We start from the raw sequence: 15,084 nt of genomic DNA, 5'->3' as shown, positions 1-15,084 counted from the left end.
CCCCTCCTGCCCCCGCCACCCTCCCCGGCCTTCCTGCTGTAGTTTAACAGTCTGTTCGAGGCAACTCTGCCTCTGTATCTATTATTGTTCAAAAGTTTATAATGGACTCTATTATCCATGAATGAGTGAGATCATGTGGTATTTTTCCTTCATTGACTGGCTTATTTCACTTAGCATAATGCTCTCCAGTTCCATCCATGCTGTTGCAAATGGTAAGAGTTCCTTCTTTTTTACAGCAGCATAGTATTCCATCGTGTAGATGTACCACAGTTTTCTAATCCATTCATCTACTGATGGGCACTTAGCCCAGCCTGTTTCTTAATGTCTGAGTGGGCATCAAGTCTCTTCCGCAGGCCCGGAGCCCCTTGATAACATGTCCTGCCTTTCTGGCTTCTGAGAGACGGCTCCCAGGGAGCTTGCTCTCTCCTTTCATCTCACTGTGCATCTCTAAGGTCCCCTCCAACTTTAGTCCTGTTCTGTGTTCCCCCAGATCTCCTGGAGCTGCTCCCCTCAGGAAACCAGGAAACACTGCACTGAGGGGCTCCTTCAGTCTGACCAAAAGCGATCGATGCTGTATAGGCATCCTCCTCAAAAAAATATTATATATATAATTTTATTACAAAACAAATGTATATCTATCAAATCAAGATTTTATATATATATATATATATACACACACACACACACACACATCAAGATCATATATATATAGATATATATATCCTCTGCTAATTCTTGAAGACATCTACATATCTATATATCTATATCTACATATCTATATCTAACCTTTGATTAAACTTTCCTTTCTTGATTCCAGGAAATACAAAATTGCTAACTCAATACTTGATAGATGACGTATAGTGGTAAAGATAACACCTTAGAGCAGCAATTTTCAACTGGGGTGCTGCAATGTTTTTTAAAACATGTAATAATTGATTTCTTTTCCCTTAGATGGTCAAATAAAAATATGACAACAGCCAACACAATAATAGTCATCTGGTGTAAATGAATCAAAATTATACCTATTTCTCTTGTCAGATAAGCAAAATACATTTTTTGACATGCCGCAACGTTTTAGTAATTAGTGTATGTGTGCCATGAGATGGAAAAGGTTGAAAATCACTGCCTTGGGGTATAACTTCCCTTGAATATGACCGCACATGCTCATGAAGGCCCCCGGGCACTCGCAGCACATATTGGCATATTGAAGGCTTGAAAGTAACATCGTAAAAAGGGAGGAAATGGAGTAAAATGGTTATTAACCAAAAATAATACCCAACAAGCCCCGAAGGAGTTCTACCCTTCCCTTCGGGAAGGAGTAAAATAAGAGCATTTTTTTCAAATGTGGGCTTATTTTAGGAATCAGAGACAACTTACTTGATATACTTCAAATTTAGTCTACAAAACCAGAGTCCCGCTGAAGACCCGGTACAAAATACACTATGTTTCCTGTACGCGCCAGTGTGAAGTAGTTATTCACTGGTTTGCCAAGTCAAAGGAGATGGTCAGAAACATTTTTAGAATAATGCTTATGATGTCTTAGAAGAAAACATGACACAAGACTTGCCTGCAAACATTTTACAGTTTATGAATACAAAGGATAAAATTATTAACACCTACAGTATTTTGCAAAATCCGCCTGCAAGTCCATTCTGGCACTGGCAAAAGCTCGTCCTTTCTCGGTTCCAGCGACAAACACTTCTGCTTCATACATTGCAATGCAGGCCACTTCCACCCTGGACTTGGCCAATTCTTTGCACTGAAATACAAGGAATGAAGTGTTTGTTCAAGGGCAGATCCGGATTTTGTGGGGCCTAAGAGGTCTGCTTAAGAAAGTACAAAACTAGGTACAACATTTTTTAGAATGAGAAAAATCACCCAGAAGAAACCAAAACTAATTTATCAAGCAAATACCATAAACACCATAGAACCCAGAGAGGAACATGTTTTTATTAACTACCTGTGATACTGTGATTTACCATAAGAAATATATATTTGGTCCACTGTTCCTGGCACACAACTCCTAACACCCTTGGGATTTTCTAAGTGAAGAGAGTGATAAAGGTGAGTTCTGTGAGCCACTCTAGTGAATTAATCAAACCTAAGGGGGGGTCTTGGGAACCCCCACTTATGACAAATCAGATACGATAGATGAGAAGCACAGGTGACAAACCTGATGCAACTGGCATCTGAAGGGGGCAGTCTTGTGTGACCGAGCCCGTAACCTGTGGGACTGGGTGCTGCCTCTGGGTTGACAGTGTCAGAACTGAGTTGAACTGTGAGACACCGGTGGGGGTGGGGGTGGGGAAACCTGCCCCAATACACTGGAATTGGGTGCAGGGTCTTTTTCCCCTACATTTTTGGCTATATTCGCTTTGATTGCCTCTTCCTCTGATAATAATATTTTAAATATCATTTTAAGAGTCTCATGCTCTACCGACTGAGCTAGCCGGGCATAAATATCATTTTAATAATTTAATATTTCCTCCAACATGGTTGATTACATTTTTACTATTGATGGTAGGGACCCATAAAAACCATGGAAAATCATACATAGACAGACTTGCTGGTCATCGTAGTGCTATAGGTTTATGGCCTGCAGACAAGCATGATACATTCTACTGAGTGCAATTCCTTTCAAAAAGTTAAAAGAATTTTGGTGTATTTATAACTACATTTGCTACATTATTGGGTATATTCCTGACCAGAGAGAACTTTGGTTTCAATGAAAAACAAATCCTCTATTTACAATTTTACCCGTTCAATGATTAGAAGAATTTGCCACAGACTCGCTTCTGGCTCTGTACATTGAAAACCTCGTTTCAGCCCTGGCTGGTTTGGCTTAGTGGTCGGGTTTGATTCCCAGTCAAAGGAAATTCTAGCAAATTTTACAAAAACTAAGTACACATATTGCTAGGACTCTCCCAGGACCACGGAAGGGGTCAGCACCAGGGGGAGCCCAGAGCTCAGGCTCCACTGGCTTCAGGGCAAATCTCTTTTTGTGTCAAATGAATCCCAAATTCAACAGTTAATTTGACATATCAGGTGAAGTTGGCAATTTTTAGCCTTTGAGCATCATCAGTAGAAAAGATATTTTTAAAAAGCATTTTTTCATGCATATTATAAAAATTTTAGCAAAATAATCCCCTAGGACCCCATTACCCAGAATTAACCACAACCACATTTTGAAATAAGCACATACACATATATACTTTTTAAAAACAAAGTTAGAATCGTATGCTGTATATAGGTTGGCCTCCTGCTTTATTCACTTATTATTATTTTAATAAATATTTTTATTGATTTCAGAGAGGAAGGGAGAGGGAGAGAGAGATAGAAACATCAATGATGAGACAGAATCATTGATCGGCTGCCTCCTGCACGCCCCCTACTGGGCATCGAGCCCACAACCCAGGCATGTGCCCTTGACTAGAACCAAACCCAGGACCCTTCAGTCCACAGGCTGACACTCTATTCACTGAGCCAAACCGGCTAGGGCATTCACTTATTATTTTTGAGCATTTCTAATCCTGAAACGCATGATTTTAAAATAAATATATAGCCCAACCTTCCTCCATTTTTTTGCTCTAGTTGAGCCCTCAACAGAGTGGAGGATGCACACCCACGCTGGGAGGGCCACCTGCTATACTCAGCTATACTAAATTCAAGTGCTAATCTCTTCCAAAAAACACCCTCACAGACACTCCCCAAAATGTTATTTAACCAGCTATCTGGGCCTCCCATGGCTCAGTCAAGTTGACACATAAAATGAATCATCATACCACCTTGACCAAGTGACCAAGGTGAATCTTCCCAGTGATTAGACATGTTGATGTCATGCACCCGTTACAAAGTAATGAAGGGACATTCACCTCTGTGGTTTTCTTTCCAAAAACCCATCCCAGTCTAGACAAGAGGGAAACATCAGAGAAACCCAAATGGAAGGAGATTCAATAAAATAGCTGAACAGTACTCTTCAAAACTGTCAAGGTCATGAAAAATAAGGGAAGTCTGAGAAAGTGTCATAGATCAAAGGAGCCTAAGGAGATATGATGACGAAAAGCAATGTGGTACTATAGGGTAGATCCTGAAACAGAAAAAGAACATTAGTAAAAAAACTAATGAAATTTGAATAAAGTCTGGAGCTAGTTAATAGTGATGTATCAATGTTGGTCTATTAGTTTTGTTGTGTTTTTTTTTTAGATTTTTTAAATTGATTTTTAGAGAGGAAGGGAGAGGGAGAGAGAAACATTGATCAGCTGCCTACTGCACGCTCCCTACCTGGGATGGAGCCCGAAACCCAGGCATGTGCCCTGACAGGAAATTGAATTGACAACCTTTTGGTGCATGGGACAACGTCCAACCAACTGAGCTACATCGGCCAGGGCTGGTCTATTAGTTTTGATAAATGTGCCATAATTATGTAAAATGTACCATAGTTTATAAGTTATGGGTAAGGAGTGTATGGGAACTCTCTGTACTCTTTCTAACCTTTCGGTAAATCTTTTTTTTTTTTTTAAATATATTTTATTGATTTTTTGTAGAGAGGAAGGGAGAGGGATAGAGAGTCAGAAACATCGATGAGAGAGAAACATTGATCAGCTGCCTCCTGCACACCCCCCAATGGGGATGTGGCCGCAACCAAGGTACATGCCCTTGACCGGAATTGAACCTGGGACCCTTCAGTCTGCAGGCCGACGCTCTATCCACTGAGCCAAACCAGTTAGGGCACCTTTCGGGAAATCTTAAAAGTATTCCTAAATAAAACTTTATTTAAAAAAAGAAAAAAAACTCTTTGGTTCCCAGGAGCTTGCGGGGGAGGTGAACGGGGAGTAATTATACAATGGTGCAAAGTTCCAGTTTAGGAAGATGAAAAAGTTCTGGAGATGGATGTATTTAATGCCACTGAACTGAACTGTATGCTTAGAAATGGTTAAATGGTAAATTTTATGGTTTTATATATATAATCACAATAAAATAATCCTCTTGATTTTCTCCCAAGAAAACTTCATAGCTCACATCCAATCCATCAGTAAGTCCTATCAACTCTAACTTAAGCAGATCTTTCTTGTCCCAGCATTTCTTACCTCCTCCACCATTCCTACCCTAGACTAGGACACTGAAATCTCCTATCCAAACGACAGCCACAGCCTGCTAACTGGTCTCCCTGCTTCCGCTCTTTTTTAAAATATTTTTTATTAATTTCAGAGAGGAAGGGAGAGGGAGAGATAGAAACATCAGTGATGAGAATCATTGATCAGCTGCTTCCTGCATGCCCTCCACTGTGGATCGAGCCTACAACCCAGGCATGTGCCCTGACCAGGAATCCAACTGTGAACTCCTGGTTCATAGGTCGACACTCAAGCACTGGGCTGGAGAGTGACCTGCTTCCACTCTTGTTCATTGTTATCTGATTTTGTTCACATGATCACTGTTCTCCCACATCACTTGTTCAGAGCTCTGTATGATCTGACCGCTAGGTGCCTCTTGAACCTCACTTTCCTCTGACTGTTTCTCCTTCCCTCACTCTGCTCTAGGACTGCTGGACTTCTTGATGTTCCTTGAAAATACCAAACTTTGCATAACTGTTCTGACTGCTTTGAACACTCTGCCCTTGGATACTGGCATGGCTCACTTCCTCACTTCATGCGGGTCTTTGCATAAACTACCCAGAGAATTTCTCCCAGACCATCAGCTCTCCCCTAAACACTGTTTCCTGACCCTCCTTTTCTTTATAATATTATAGTTATTATATTTACTGAGACTCACACACATACACAGAATTTGCTTATTGTCCATCTCCCCAAATAGAATATGAGATTTATGTGAAGGGGACCTCTTCTGTCCTCTCAAGTCTTACAGCTCCAGTGCCTGGAAAACGGCCTAGATACTGGAGGCACTTCATGAATATTTGCCAAATGAAGGAATGTGATCAGTTCTCGGTTAAGATATTTCTAGTTCTCTTCACAGAGATCCTGATGCTTTCTTTTAAAATTTATTCCACCCAGCCGGTGTCGCTCAGTGGCTGAGTGTAGGCCTATGAACCAGTAGGTCACGGTTTGATTCCCGTCAGGGCACACGCCCAGTATGGGGTGTGCAAGAGGCAGCCTATCAATGATTCTCTCTCATCACTGATGTTTCTATCTCTTTCTCCCTCTCTCTTCCCCTCTGAAATCAATAAAAATTAAAAAAGACAAAAGAATTTATTCCAAGTTTTTTTTAAGAAACAGTTTTATTTGCCACCCGAAAATCTAGGATAATCTCCTCATCTCAAGAGCGTTAATCACATTTCACTTAATCACTTTTCCAGTTCAAGGAACATTCACAGGCTCAGGAGTGAGGACATGAACATCTTTGGGCAGCCATTATTCAGTTTATCATAGATTGCTTTCAAAATTTCTCTTTATATTTGATTTTCTACAGTCTGAACATGACAGGTCAAGGTGTGTGCGTATGTGAGTATTTGGTATTTTGCCAATTGACCCAATAATCTTCTTTATATAAAAATAAGTAAATATCTATTTTTTTCTGGTCAAAAATCCAATCCAGAGTCACACTTTTTATTTGCTGTCCTGTCTCTTCAGTCTCCTTCCACCTGGGACAGGTTTTTCTTTCTTTCATGACACTGACATTTATATGTAAGTCCAGTCCGTAGACTGTCCCTTAATCTGGGTTTGTATGATGTTTCTTCATTAGATTCGGGGTTTGGTGGGAACGCCACCGAAGTGGTTCTGCTCCTTCTCAGTGCATCACACCAGGAGGCACGAGCTGTCAGCCTGACCCTTATTGCCAATGGATGTAAACAGATGCATGCAAGTGGCGCATTAATTTACCTTTGAATTTAGACAAGGCATATTCTCAAACAAGGTAACACAGGTGCCTTCATTAAAATGGCAGATCTGGAAAGCTTAAATTTACATCATTATCTCCATCATGTAAGAAAAACAAATTATGACAAGCCCATTATCCTCTATGAAGAAGGGTATGCTTATATAGATAGGACGTAAAACTGAACTTGAATATTAAAAATGAAGTATTCCCCGGTTCTGTTATTTCTACAGTGATCCAACCACGGAATGTTTGATGGAACTGCAACCATCTCACCATGGACTCCAGAGCAGACATGAGGAACGTCACCACCATCCTGCTCTCTGAGGCGGCCTCATTTTCCATGGGCAGGGAAGACATTGCTACTTGGGCCATGATCCCTGTGCAAGAGAAGGAGAAAGAAATAAGTGGGAGAAATCCAGTGTCCTGCTCACATTTAGAGCTGTGGGGGTCCTCCACATGACCTGCTTCAAACCTTCCTGTAGAGTTGAAGAAATTGACACTTAACACATTAAGTGATCTACCAAGACCTCTGTATAATAATGCTAACTTTCATATAGTGTATTTCCCACGAAACCTAGACACCACCTTCTCATAAAGTAAATTCAGGTTTTATACTAGAGAAAGAAGCATGTTAACCATTTCCTAGATGAGGAGGGAAGGAAATGAACCCTACCGATCCAGCGATGTTTTGTCATATTCCAGCATGGCAGGACAGACACCGCATTCCGTCTCACATACACAGAAGAAGGAGAGAAGTGGTTTTGTACACTAAAGACGGGGAGAGAAAATCCCCTTTCCTTTCCTGCTAGGACTTCTCCTGCATAAAAGCTCACTCCAAATTTTGCCAAACTCTGTATCAAGTTAGCATTAAAACACTTCTTTGAAAAAGTTTCTCCAATACCATAGAAAGCTTTTGTTAAATAAAGCATGTGTTATATAAATACTTGTCATGCCCCTGCCATAGTTGGCTAATTACATTTGTAAGCAAAGGGTAAATAAAGCAGCCCAGGCCGGTGATGTAAGCTTATGCAGCAGGAGGCATGAGGCACTGGTCCCCACAGAGCTGGCAGCCAAGAGAGGCAGGTTGTGGTTTCCCAGACCATTCACCAGCTCCCTGACCCCAGTGGGCTGTGCCAGCCTCCTCTTCTGTGAAGGATACACTAAATCCACCACCGTCACCCCTGACCATTTCTGAGCTCCCTCAATTTAAAATCAAGGGAACCACATATTTTACGAGTCATCCATATGAAATGTCCAGAACAGGGAAATCTCGGAGACAAAGATCAGTGTGGCGTAGGGCTGAGGAGAGGGGGAGCTACAGGGTTTCTTTCTGAGGTGAAGAAAATGTTCCAAAATTGACTGTGGTGATGACTACACTAAAAACCACTGAATTGCTTTAAATGGGTGAATTGTGTGATATGTGAATTTTATCTAAATAAAGCTTTGTTGTTGTTGTCGTTGTTAATCCTCACCCGAGGATATTTTTCCATTGATTTTTAGAGAGAGTGGAAGGGAAGGGGTGAGACAGAGAGAGAGAGAGAGAGAGAGAGAGAGAGAGAGAGCTACATGAGAGAGACACATTGATTGGTTGTCTCTTGCACTCGGCCCTGGGGATCGAGCCTGCAACCAAGGTACATGCCCTTGACCAAAATCAAACCCGCAGGACCCACTGTGCTCTATCCACTATCCAAACTGGCTAGGGGTAAATAAAGCTATTTTTAAAAATCAAATAAAATCAAAGAGAGGTTGGATGGAGAAAAAAGAAATTAACACTCAGAGAACACATACTACTAGGTGCCAGTGCTTTTCCGATAATCCAATTTAATGCTCCAATTATTCCCATGCGAGCACTCAGAAAGGGAAGAAGCCGGTTCACGCCCCGGTGCCCGGAGGACGCATTATAAAATGTTCCCATGTGGGTGGTTTGTGAAATCAAAAAAACATCAGGAGGTCATGACGTTGTGTGTCCTTAAAACAACCTCCAAGCTCAGAGGTCTCTCCATGAAGCTGACAAAAAGCTTGGGACGCTCACGTCTGAGCTCAATCAGTCATTGTTTATGTCTGCATATTTTATTGAACAAGAGGAAAAATGGTCAAACGGACCATTTACTCTTCCTTTAAAGTAAAGGAACAAGGTTTTACTATAAAAATTCTTTCAACTGATGTAAACTTAGACTCTCATTAGAATTACATTTCATTTCTTTGATTATTAGAGGTGAAATACCTGCTCATGTCATAAAAACTTTTTAAAATTAAGGTATAATTTACATAGAGTAACTTCACCTTTTTAGTGCATAGTTTTATGTTTTAACAAATATAACATCTGTAGCCACCACTAAAATCAAGGTATAGCAAAGGCAGTTGCATCACCCCCAAAACTCCTCCAGGCCTCTTTGTAGTCGATTCATACCCTGCACCCCAGCCTCCGGCCATAACGGATCTGTTTCTGTCCTGTAGTTTTTTGGTATCCCAGAATGTCATATAAATGGAACCCCATGCTGTGCTGTTCACTGTATCAGTTTTTTTCTTTTTCTTTTCACTAAGTACACTGTTGTAGGGATATACAATTTACCTTTTTGCCTCTTAAAGAACTTCTGGGTTATTCACAGGTTTTTTTTATGATTATGAATAAAGCCACTACAAGCATTCACACGTAGGCTTTTGTGTCAACCTAAGTGTTCTTTAAAGCAAAATATTTTTATTGACTTCAGAGAGGAAGGGAAAGGGAGAGATAGAAACGTCAATGATGAGAGAAAATCATTGATCGGCTGCTTCCTGCATGTCCCATGAGCCCACAACCTGGGCATGTGACCTAACTGGAATTGACCGTGACCTCCCGGTTCTTAGGTGGATGCTCAATGGCTGAGCCACGCTGGTTGGATTAAACCTAAGTTTTCATTTCTCTTGTGTAAATACCTAAAAGTGGGATTGCTGGGACATAGCTTAGGTATATTTTTAGCTTTATAAGGAAGTACCAAACTGTTTTCCAAAGTGACTGTACCATTAGTGTTCCTATCACTAATGCATGAGAACTCCAGGTGCTCACACCTTTGTCAACGAACAATATTGTCAGGTTAGGGAAAAAAAACCTTTAGCCATTCTAATATGTTGGTAGTGAAATCCTTTGTGGTTTAAATTTTCATTTTCTTTAAATTCTCACCTGAGGATATTTTTTCCATTGATTTCTAAAGAGTGGAGAGAGGGAGGAGGAGGAGGAGAGAGGGAAACATCCACGTGAGAAAAACACATTGATTGGGCTGGGGAACCTGCAACTGAGGTAGGTAGGTGCCCTGACTGGGAATCAAACCCAAGATCCTTCGGTCCATGGGCCAGCGCTCTAACCACTGAGCAAAATTGCCAGGGCTAAATTTGCATTTTCATAATGACTAATGATGCTGGGCATCTTTACATGTGCTTATCTGCCAACCATATATCATCTTTGGTGAGATGCCTGCTCAAATTTTTGTCCATTTAAGAACTGGATTGTTTGCTTATTTTTATTATTGAGTTTACTGTATTAAATTACTAGAGGCCCAGTGCATGAAATTTGTGCACTTGCGGGGGTGTCCCTCAGCCAGGCCTGCACCTTCTTGCAGTCTAGGAGCCCTACGGGGATGTCCAAATGCTGCGGAGGCAGGAGAGGCTCCTGCCACCACTGCTGCGCTTGCCATCCGTGAGCCTGGCCTCTAGTGTGTGTGTGTGTGTGTGTGTGTGTGTGTACACCTAAAACGAATACAATGTTATATGTCAATTATATCTCAATAAAACTGGAAAAAATTTTAAAACTAATAACAACAAATTTCAAGACAATAAAATATTCTGGCATTCAAGGAGTATGGAAGAGAAGTAGAAATAACATGTATTTTCAATAAGATGTAAATGATTAACAAATAGTCAAGAACTTTAGCCTCACCAAATAAATTAATAAAAAATTTAAAAACAACAACAACTAAAAATGTATTGAGCACCTGCTATGTGAAAACAACACAGTGTCAGGAAGGGCAGGGAGGAAACAAAGGTGGAAAAATCCGCCTCCTGCACTCTCAAATGAGGCAGACCGACATGGCAGAATAGCAGGTAATAAAGGCAAAATGAAAAGCCAGACATCCTTGAAATGGTCCAGGGCATGTGGGAACACAGAATCAACAACTGGGGTGGGGGTGGGGGGCACTTGAGCAAGTTCTGTGGCCTGAGAATAAGGAAAGAAACGGTCCAGGCTGAAGATGTGGGCAAAAACTCGGAGCTGTGGGCAGCAAACATCAGGGGCTAAACAACTGGCAGGCAGGAAGAACACTCCAAATCGCCATTGTAGATTAACACCTGCTGCAGCTGGCACCAAGCCCTGTGTCCACTAACGTCCAGGTGGCCAGTCCTACTGATCAAGCCTTCCTCTCCAAGTGGAAGGAAAGAGGGAGAAAAGGCTGTTGAATTCTTCAGTTGCAGCTCTGAGCAATATCCAATCTTATACCTAGACATCTGTTTACTTCAAATTACCAGCATGAAATTAAAACACAAAGTTTGGCCCAGAAATTTCATTCCTTAGTATATACCCAAGAGTTGAAAACATATGCACACAAAAAAGTGTACAGGAATGCTCATAGCATTTATCCACAATAGCCAAAAAAATGGAAACAACCCAAATTGCCATAAATTGACAGAAATGCGGTATACCCATATAATACTTATTCAGTCATAAAAGAGAATGGAAGAAACCAGACCCAAATGGCTCCTTAGTCCATCTACGGGAAATGTCCAGAAGAGACAGAGAAATAGAGACAGAAAACACATTAGCGGTTGCCAGGGGTTGGGGTGGGAAATGGGAAATGACTGTCTAATGCAGTGATTCTCAACCTTCCTAATGCCGCGACCCTTTAATACAGTTCCTCATGTTGTGGTGACCCCCAACCATAAAGTTATTTTCGTTGCTACTTCATAACTGTAATTTTGCTACTGTTATGAATCGTAATGTAAATATCTGATATGCAAGATGTATTTTCATTGTTACAAATTGAACATAATGAAAGCATAGTGATTAATCACAAAAACAATATGTAATTATATGTGTGTTTTCCGACGGTCTTAAGCGACCCCTGTGAAAGGGTCGTTCGACCCCCAAAGGGGTCGCGACCCACAGGTTGAGAACCGCTGGTCTAATGGAATCCGGGTTCCTTTTTGGGTGATGAAAATGTTCTGGAATTAGTGGTGATGGTTGCAAAACTCCGTGAATAAACTAAAAACCAATGAATCATGCACTTTAAAGGGTGAATTTCATTGGGGTATCTCAGTAAACAGCAAAGGTTGGGTTTGAAGGGCGGAAAATACAGCCTTGCGGGTCTTTTCCCCCCTTTGTCTCTAAACTACACGTGGGCCATAGATTCTTAGGGCCTCCGGGTTTTCCTGCCAACAGGCCGCTGGAGACAGCCCAACTGGCCACACCCCCGACAAACCCACGCCGCGGGCCACTCGCAAGGCGAGCGGCGAAGGCGCCCGACTCCATGGAACCCGGCAGTTACTAGGCAACAGAGGAAGCCCGCCTCCTAACCTAACCAATCAGGCACGTCTGCCCACAGCGCGAGAGCCCCGCGTACGTCAAACGGGGCGGGGCCTCACGCACCCCGGGCCCTCGAGAGCCCAGGGCTTGCAGCATCCGCCCCCACCGCTCCGCCTGGCCAATCGGAAGGGAGAAGGAGGCGCGTTCGGTGCGTGCAACCGTCACCCCCGCGGCCGAGCTTCCTCGCCCCACCCCCACCCCTGGGGCCCTGCCCGCCAGCAGCGCGGTTCGGGGCCCGCTGGGCCGGCGGCGAAGGGGCGCTTCCCTCCAGGCACCTGGGCGGGCGGCCCCCCTAAGCCTCCCCTTCGGCGGGCCCGGGGGAGCAGAGAGTTTCAAGGAAAGCACCCGCTCTTAATGGCGGCGGCGGAGGCGGGGTACGCACCTGAGGTCCCCGGCGGCGGGCAGTGGCCGGCGGGCCGCGGTGTCCGAGGGCTGGGCCACCAGGGAGCGGCCAAAGGCCGAGGGCAGCAGCCGGGAAGGCGAAGAGGTGGGGGCGCGGCGCGTGCGCGGCGGTCGCGGGCCTCTTCCCCACTATCCCTCCTTTTTCTCTTTCTCCCTTTTTTTTTTTTGGCTTCCTGGAAGGCAGCCTCAACTCTGTCTGCAGAGCCCCAAGTGGGAGTTGCCGTTTCCGGTGCTGCCGAATCCAGTTCTGCTGCCCGCTCTTAGTTCCGGCAGGGGTGGGGAACCCTCCTTCTGCCAGGGGCCTTTTGGATATTTATAACACCGTTCCCTTGACATACAAAATTATCAACTTAGCCTGCTATATTTGGTCAAACGTTTAATTAACTCGCCCCTAATGCCTTGGCAGGGCCGGACCGCATGATTCTGTGGGCCTTATATGGCCGGCCGGCCAGACGGTCCCCAGCCTGGTTGCAGGCGCTCGGTCCTGTCCAGCCGGAGGCCAGACAGGCTCACCATCCCCAGCCTGAGTGAGTGAGTGGCCGGCACAGGTCTGGTCTCAGCCCTAGAAACCGCCCCCAAACGGGACCGGTACTTTCTGGCTGTAATTTAATACTTGAGCCTGATTGCAATGTGTCGTTTTGGAGGGGGTGAGTCTGCCCTAAAGCCATCCAGTTGTTTGCTGTAAACTGTAACAGCGTGTCCCTGACCTTTCCCATGTGGTCAGTGACATCGCCAGCTGATCGGGAGCTGTCCATCGGTTGACGGTGGCACTTTAGCCAATAGTCAAATATTACAATAGTGTGATTTAATCTGATTAAGTTATAGTTACATTTTAAATATTCCAAAAAGACTAGGATAATAAATCATCTACCCATTGCTCAATTGTAAGATCATATGCCTTATTTCTATTTTAGAGAAATATTAGACACAAGTGAAGGCAACAGTCTCACTCCTCTGCCTTTCCTTGACCAAGTTGATGTGTTCTAATACATACTTCCTTTTTCACAAAGATACGTGTCCCAAATAGGCTGATGTTTTTCAAGTGAGAAATATGTCCCAGCAGATAGCTTTTTATTTTTTATTTTATTTTTTAAAAATATATTTCATTGATTTTCTACAGAGAGGAAAGGAGAGAGTTAGAAACATCGATCAGCTGCCTCCTGCACACTCCCCACTGGGGATGTGCCCGCAACCAAGGTACATGCCCTTGACCGGAATCGAACCCGGGGACCCTTCAGTCCACAGGCCAACGCTCTATCCACTGAGCCAAACAGGTCAGGGCCAGATAGCTTTTTTAAAAAATTGGGACTTGCAAGGTAAAGGTAATTCAAGAACTAGTGGAGTAAGTGCCTGCCTTTCTGACATCATTTTAAAAAGTGATGTTTGAAAATATTTCTGTTAGAGTTGATTCTCCTTCTTCAGTAGAGTTATGTTCTTTTAGGTCATAGCAAACACTGACTTAGCAAGTCGGAACCACTGTTCCCAGGGGAACTACAAGGTTAGGTTTTTGCCAGACTCTGGTCATTCCATTTTTGTGACACCCCCCCCCCCATCAATACATAATCTTGCTTTATGTGTGTATCTGTTTAAAGATAACTTACTTACTGTATATTCTTTGATTCATTAGTTGAACTCATGACCAACAGCATTGTAGCTCCTGCCTATAGAAGCTTATCTAGCAAGTGTTTCCTACATAAGGCACATTGTAGCCTCCTTGTGCTTAGGAACACTAGACAACTCCTCAGCACTATACTCGAGGGGCATTTAAACAGCAAAACCCACAAAAATATTAAAAATACAGCTTGAAACAGACGAGTGCAGTAGTTGAAATAAGATGGTTGCTTTGTTCTGTCTCATTTGGAAACATGTGCTGCATGCAACTCACATTTTTGGCCAGGCTGCACATGTCTGCAAAAGGCCAAGGAAAGCACTGTGAGTATTGGTTTTGAGTTTACCTGTACATTTTAGTGAGTAGGTGAATTAACAGATACGACTTTCTCTCATTCTTTCTTGAACCCATTGCAGTTAATCCACACGATTCCAAGGTCACAAGTGACCTCCTCGTTGCTAAATCCTATAGTTATTTTTCAGTCCGTAAATTACTTGTTCTATCGAGTTTGACATAACCAATCACTGCACCCTCTGAAATACTTGTAGGCTTCTAAAAAAAAAACCACACACTTGACTGTTTTCTGCCTACTTTTCCAACTGTTCTAGTCTGTTGCATGGAGCACTAACTCAGGGGTAAGTCTTGGATCCTCCTTTCCCGCCTCTTTACACTCCTTTGATGACCTCATCCA

General features: G+C 43.0%; 1 protein-coding gene across 4 annotated transcripts in view; it reads right to left on the bottom strand.

Moving 5' to 3' along the window:
• The window catches only part of LOC102429082 (general transcription factor II-I repeat domain-containing protein 2), a 45,587-nt gene extending 31,845 nt beyond the window's left edge, over positions 1-13,742 (bottom strand). For 2 of the 4 annotated variants that reach the window (XM_023753455.1, XM_023753456.1), the window contains exons 1-3: positions 12,765-13,314; positions 7,105-7,208; positions 1,621-1,759 (exon numbers count right to left, since the gene is read on the bottom strand). In XM_023753455.1, the coding sequence (XP_023609223.1) occupies positions 1,621-1,759; positions 7,105-7,203 (238 nt within the window). In that variant the 5' untranslated portion in view covers positions 7,204-7,208; positions 12,765-13,314. Of the gene's footprint in view, positions 1-1,620; positions 1,760-7,104; positions 7,209-12,764 lie in introns of those variants that run through there. The other 2 variants (XM_006088228.3, XM_023753457.1) reach the window with 2 other exon arrangements.
• Positions 13,743-15,084: the final 1,342 nt, after the last annotated feature.

The sequence above is a fragment of the Myotis lucifugus genome, unplaced genomic scaffold, assembly GCF_000147115.1.
Source record: "Myotis lucifugus unplaced genomic scaffold, Myoluc2.0 scaffold_45, whole genome shotgun sequence".
Taxonomy (NCBI): domain Eukaryota; kingdom Metazoa; phylum Chordata; class Mammalia; order Chiroptera; family Vespertilionidae; genus Myotis; species Myotis lucifugus.
This window is presented reverse-complemented; position numbering and strand designations above follow the sequence as displayed.